The sequence below is a fragment of the Palaemon carinicauda genome, chromosome 37 (genome assembly GCF_036898095.1).
Source record: "Palaemon carinicauda isolate YSFRI2023 chromosome 37, ASM3689809v2, whole genome shotgun sequence".
In the NCBI taxonomy this organism is placed as follows: domain Eukaryota; kingdom Metazoa; phylum Arthropoda; class Malacostraca; order Decapoda; family Palaemonidae; genus Palaemon; species Palaemon carinicauda.
Genome location: NC_090761.1, coordinates 32,778,582 through 32,784,581, shown reverse-complemented (window position 1 = coordinate 32,784,581; position 6,000 = coordinate 32,778,582). Strand labels below are relative to the sequence as shown.

The 6,000-nt window shown below is 36.2% G+C and overlaps 1 protein-coding gene across 2 annotated transcripts in view; it reads left to right on the top strand.

The window, feature by feature from the left end:
* The first annotated feature begins 3,123 nt into the window (after positions 1-3,123).
* Rat1 (5'-3' exoribonuclease 2 Rat1) overlaps positions 3,124-6,000 on the top strand; it is a 149,385-nt gene continuing 146,508 nt past the window's right edge. The window contains exon 1 of one of the 2 annotated variants that reach the window (XM_068360979.1): positions 3,124-3,310. In XM_068360979.1, coding sequence (XP_068217080.1) covers positions 3,236-3,310 — 75 coding nt within the window. In that variant the 5' untranslated portion in view covers positions 3,124-3,235. The remainder of the gene's footprint in view (positions 3,311-6,000) is intronic. The other variant, XM_068360980.1, reaches the window with a different exon arrangement.

Sequence of the window (6,000 nt, the reverse complement as noted above, 5' to 3'; positions counted from 1 at the left end):
ACGAGCATAATGTGTACCAGGAACGAGCTTGAATGTTAATTTACTTGTATCTCAAGTCAATTTTTCCCTTATGAAATGAGTGAAAAAAATTTAAACCATTCCCGCCCTCTTAAAAACACCCAAATCATTTGTATAACAATAGAAAATCGTGCTTTTAATTGCTATAATATTTTACATACACTCACAGAATAATCTAAATGATTGCTGGAATGTGATCTGCAATACAATGTGGCTTTATTATGGAGTTCTTACCTTTGAGACAGATTGTAGCGGCTAATGGAAGTGTGTGCGGAGGTGGAGGGAGGGAAGGAGAGAGAATTAGATGGTACCATACTTATTGTTTCCTATACATAGCCTAACACATACTTAAAATCAACTTAAGCTTACGTTTTTTTAAATCTTATTCTTATTTTCTTTTTATACTTTTTTTTTTTATATTTTTTCATTGTTTGAGGATTGCGCATATTGTCGAGGTATTTGGCTCATAATGGCATCAACTCTATCTTATCATGCATTTTTTCTTCCTACTGCCAAAGTTACCACTCCTTTTCTTATGACCCATTGCATATTATGAAGAATGTTCACAAATATATAGTTAAAATCACGTCAATAACGCAAAGACAACACGGGAGATGTGTACTAAAGTCGATGATCACGTTAAATGAACGACTGATGAGGCACCATGGGCCTTAGAAGCTCATATCTCAATGCAAAAATTTGCACAGCGGCTTGCCTGTATCCCAAAATGCTCGTATGTTAGGCGTGCAAATGTCAAGGTATGGTATTAATGTATTCTACTTGGGTGATGACTTACATGAAGTGTTCCTACATATAAAATTTGAGAGGGTTAAAAAATTGATAGAATTCAATTATGTTCAATGATTACCGTGCGCTAATACGGCAGGACACTGAAGACTGCATTTATTTGAAGATAGAAAATTTTGCCATTTAAAATGATGAGATATGTATTTTTATCTATTGGAGAAATGTGTGAAATTTTTTTTGGGTTACAGCTAATATATGCATGGGTTTAACTGTAATGGTTATAAAAGTAATAGTTATTTGAGCTTGCAGACCCAAGCACCAGGCATTAGGGCCCAAATTCACATATAAATTTTAATCCCAGGTTCCTTGTCACTAACTCCACAACAATGTGATTGCTGTCACATTCCGAGATGGGTAAATAAAAAAAACATTGCAATCTAAAGGAAAAAAAAAAATAAAGTTCATTGTCATGAGTTACCACCTACACAAATAGCATAGGTTGCATACAATATTTTTATTCTAAACTACCATAGTCTATCAGATATATATAGTGGGCAAGTTCTTTGAGTGGCAATTCCAATTTCCTCAATTGTTTGCTTCTGTTTCTAAATTTTCATTTCTCTAAAGCTAAACAAATGTTCTATTGCATCATCTGCCTGCACAACTCACAAAGTCAGTAATTTTCATTCCTATTTCTATTATTTTGTTTAAGTCTATCGTATTCAATCTTGTCTTCATTTCTATAACATCTTCAGTAGTGTTAAGTTCACATATGTAACCTCTGGTGCCATTAGATGTACCATAATTATGCAAACCTCTTGTATTTTTTGCTTTTTTTCTATTTTTCTATTTAACTTTTATTTCTTTCTTCAGTTTTTACTTTGTATACTTTATTACATCTTCAATTTCATCATCATACTTTTTGCATATTTCTAAAAGTCTGTTTTTCCCAACACTACATACTACTGCTAGAGAGATTTCCTTTGCCCATGTAGCCTTTTCCCAATAGTCTGGCCTATTCTCTACACATTCTCTTCTTTCTGTATCCACCTACTAAGATAACCGAGAAAAATCTTCATTCAAGGGGTTAATCACTGCACTTTATTTGTTCAGTGGCTACTTGCCACTTGGTAAGTGCAGGAGAAACTCGTCAGCTATGATAAGAAGCTCTTCTAGGAGGACACTCCAAAATCAATCCATTCTTCTCTAGTGTTAGGAAGAGCCATAGCCTCTGTACTATGGTCTCTCACTTTCTTTGGTTAGAGTTGAGAGTACATTCTGGCACACTATTCTATCTGTTTTCTAATTTCCTTTCCTCTCGGGGCTATTTTCCGTGCGGGAGCCCTTGGTCTTATGACATCCTGCTTTTCGAACTAGTGTTGTAGCTTAGCAAGAAATAATAAGAATAATACTGGTCTTGAATTTAGTCTTCTACTATCGCTTAATGTTTATCATCTGATGTAATGTGGAGAAAACATTTTTATACCCAATTCTGTTCTCAACTGGTCATATCCCCGTTTTAGCTATTCACATCAAATAAAGTTCAGTTGCAACTTGTTCAAACAATCCTTTAAAATTCTTGTACAATATACGTTACCCTCTATTGCATTTCTTTTCCTTTATAACACTTAACGACTTAGCAAAATACTGTTGTACATACCTTCATTCTGCCCAGAAATTTCGATTCTCCTATTCTGTTAACCGTGTGCCCTACTTAGTGCCTGTCATATGGTCATTACTCACTTTAAATATAAATAAAGGTCCACAATTTAGTTAATTTAAATGAATCTGCGGTGCATTAAATTATCGCCCAGATTTTATTTTGCTTGGTCCATGTAACCTTGCGTAGGGATGGTATTTGATTAATTCTAAATTACGTTATTTTTATTCTTTCTCAATTTCTATTTTAAGATAATTTAGACCTGGGTTAGATTAAATTTTGATTGCTTTTTTTTGTTTCATTTCAACACTCGACACTAATATGAATATGCAAATTGTGCGTTCACAAAATCAATATACTGTACGAATAGTATAAGTCAGGGATAAGATCGATTCACCTAATTACAGAAATGTCAGGAGGAAAGTTCAACGAGGTCAAACGTGGTCATTTGAATTGATAGCAGCATATGGTTTTGTGACTCCGTCACCATATCTTAAAATGCTAGAACTCTAGTTCCGTCTTAAATCCAGGTTATGCTTAGTGTATGAAATAATGAAATTAAACAATAAATTACATCATTAATCATATTTTAATAGAGAAATATATACATTTATACACATAATGTATATCCTGTGTAATATATTTCGTTATGGCGAAAAATCAAGGTTCTAAACTTCTAACCGTTACAGTACAACCAGGAAATAATAGCCGGCTCCCTGCTTCGCTGCTGTTGCTGTTGTTTCCAAGTGTTGTATCAGACCGTGTGGTTTTATGGATTGATACTAAAGTCTTCAGCTTTTTCTCCTCAAGATGGGTGTACCGGCATTCTTCAGGTGGCTCTCTAGAAAATATCCCTCAGTAATTATTGACTGCGTAGAAGATGCGGTAAGTGTTTTAAGTTTTTGAAGTTGTTTATGGTAGGCTAAGCTCCCCCCACGGTAGCCTAAATCTTGAACTTACACTCTTTGCTTGTGGTCTTGTTTTGACGATGTAGATGATATAGCTAATTGACTTAGTATAATATTGGTATCCTATACACCTATATTTACCCCATGGCAAAGTATTTACGCATGGTAGAGACAAGGTAAACATAAGGCACTGTTGGTACAAAGTAATCTGGGCTACTCCGTGTGTGTATTGCCTAAAGGTAATCCTATGGAAGACAAGCATGGCCGGTAGTTAATCAGTAATTGTGCTTGCATTACACTCGATTTAAGTATGAACATCAACCAGTTAGACTAAGTAGCTCTTGCATTTCAAATTAAGAGATGATAGTGGGTGTATTAAAATGCCATGAATTCTTGGGGGATGCTATAGTTACCCATCCATCGTCATCACTGAAACCTGGAATTTCTGTCGGAGCCTTTGTATATCAGCGGCTAGTTCCTCACGCGTTCATTAAAAATGGAGATCAACAAACCTAAACTTTCCCCCTAACCTAACCTACAAGCCGTGTCCTTACTTACTTCCCTAAGGGGGGATTAACGCCCCCTGCGACCCCCCATTACACTGCCGTATTCAAAGTTAGACATCATAATACATGCAGGTGGCCGCTATCATACATACATCCCTTTCTGTCTATCCTAATGTAGGACACTGCATCCTTACTCAATGGGTTGGGTATTTTTGTAGTGAATTACAGGGCAATGTAACCTAGGAAATAAACTACTGTTTCTTATAGAAAAAATTACGCTCTCTTCAAAAATGACACTCGTTTCCGTCGCAAATGAATAGTTTCAGAAATATATATACATCTATATCCTACGATTATGGGGGACCCCCAGTGGGAACTCGGGGTTTTGGGTATGGAAAACATACTGGGGAAACGATATATAATTGTTTTCCTATAGTAAATAACGTGAATTAACCGAAATTGATGTTCATTTCAATCGGAAACAAACAGATCAACCAATTCGGATAACTTTGAGTTGCACGGTGTCACTTCTCTTACGAACTAACGATAACATTAGCAACGTTACCAAGAATACACAGTGTTACCAACGTTGATATATGGTACACAGAGTTACCAACGGCACGCTGACATTACTAAAGATAGTAATGATAGGTATTTCCATATGTATTTTAAATAATTTCTCCATATAAGTTTTACTCAATATATAAAAAGTACAAAAAGGGCACAGAACCTAACAAACCCACCTAACCTAGCCTAGTAGTATGACAGGTCACAAAATAACATTTGATCTACATCGGACGTTGGCAGCACTGGTTACTGTATTTTTTCATGACAATCTTTGTAACGGCGCCTCCAAAGTTTATCCAGATATACTGTTTTGTATTTTCCTCCTGTTATTATAATTTCAAGAAGGTAGTGTATAGAGAAGAAAAGGCTTGTTTTACGTTTATATATCGATTCCCCAGTATGTTTTCCTCACCCAAAACCCCGAGTTCCCAATGGGGGTCCCCCATTATTGGAGGATATAGATGTATATATATTTCTGAAACTATTAATTTGCGACGGGAACGAGTGTCATTTTCGAAGAGAGCGTAATTTTTTCTATAAGAAAAAGTAGTTGTTTTCCTAGGTTACATTGCCCTGTAATACACTACAATGAAACCATGGGTTTGATGCCTTAAGCTTATCTGACCTGAATGTTATACATATTTGGGTGTTTGTATGATGACGGCCATGTTCTATAACTCTTATTTTCAACCATATCTCTAATAATATGGCAGTCTTAAGGGTTTGCCGGTCTGAACGATCCCCCGGTCTCAGAATTCTCCTTGACATTGTATAATGGTTCTTTTCCGCCATTAGCTCGCTTCGCTCGCATGAAAATGAAACATCAAGCTCGTATGTACTGGCAAGCGGTAATGTTGAGCTACGCACGTTAACATTACAGGAATATAAAACATCAACCTCGTATGCACTGGCAAACGGTAATGTTCGCGCATGCGCAGATTATCAAGGAGAATTCTGAGACCGGGGGATCGTTCAGACCGTCACACCGGTGTAACCTACGGCTTTTAAGTTATTTTGTTTACTGTGCTCTTGGGAGGTCATGTCCGTCTTTACACAAAGGCCCCTATATATGGTACCTAAATTTCGAGCAAAACAAGTTCCCCATAAGAAATGGATGGTTGCTGGTTATTTTGCCAATTTTTCTCTGACTAATGAGGGCGTGGGTCATAATAACTTGTGTGTTGATTTACTAAAATGTGAACATTCGTTGCTTAAAGTAAAATTGTTTTACATTTCGGCGACTGATGGATGCTAACTGCCCATGCATTGTTTCGCAGTCGCTTATGGTAACTTTTCTATCTTTGTGTGAGATAATCACCAGCTGGCTTTTGGAACCAATTAAGAGCTTTCAATTATTTATGCATAGGATCCCAGTTGATTTACAACAGGCATTTTTTTACTCTCCGGTTCAGTTCCAACATGAATACTGTCACAAGAGGACGCCTCCCAAAGATAATTCAAATTATTGTATTTAGAAATTACATCATATCGAAAATGTTAATTTGTAGTTGGTTGGGATGAGCTGGGTGTAAAATTTTGCAATTTACGACTGGAAAACCTCAATTTAAAAGGTAAACAAACACAAGAACACTTA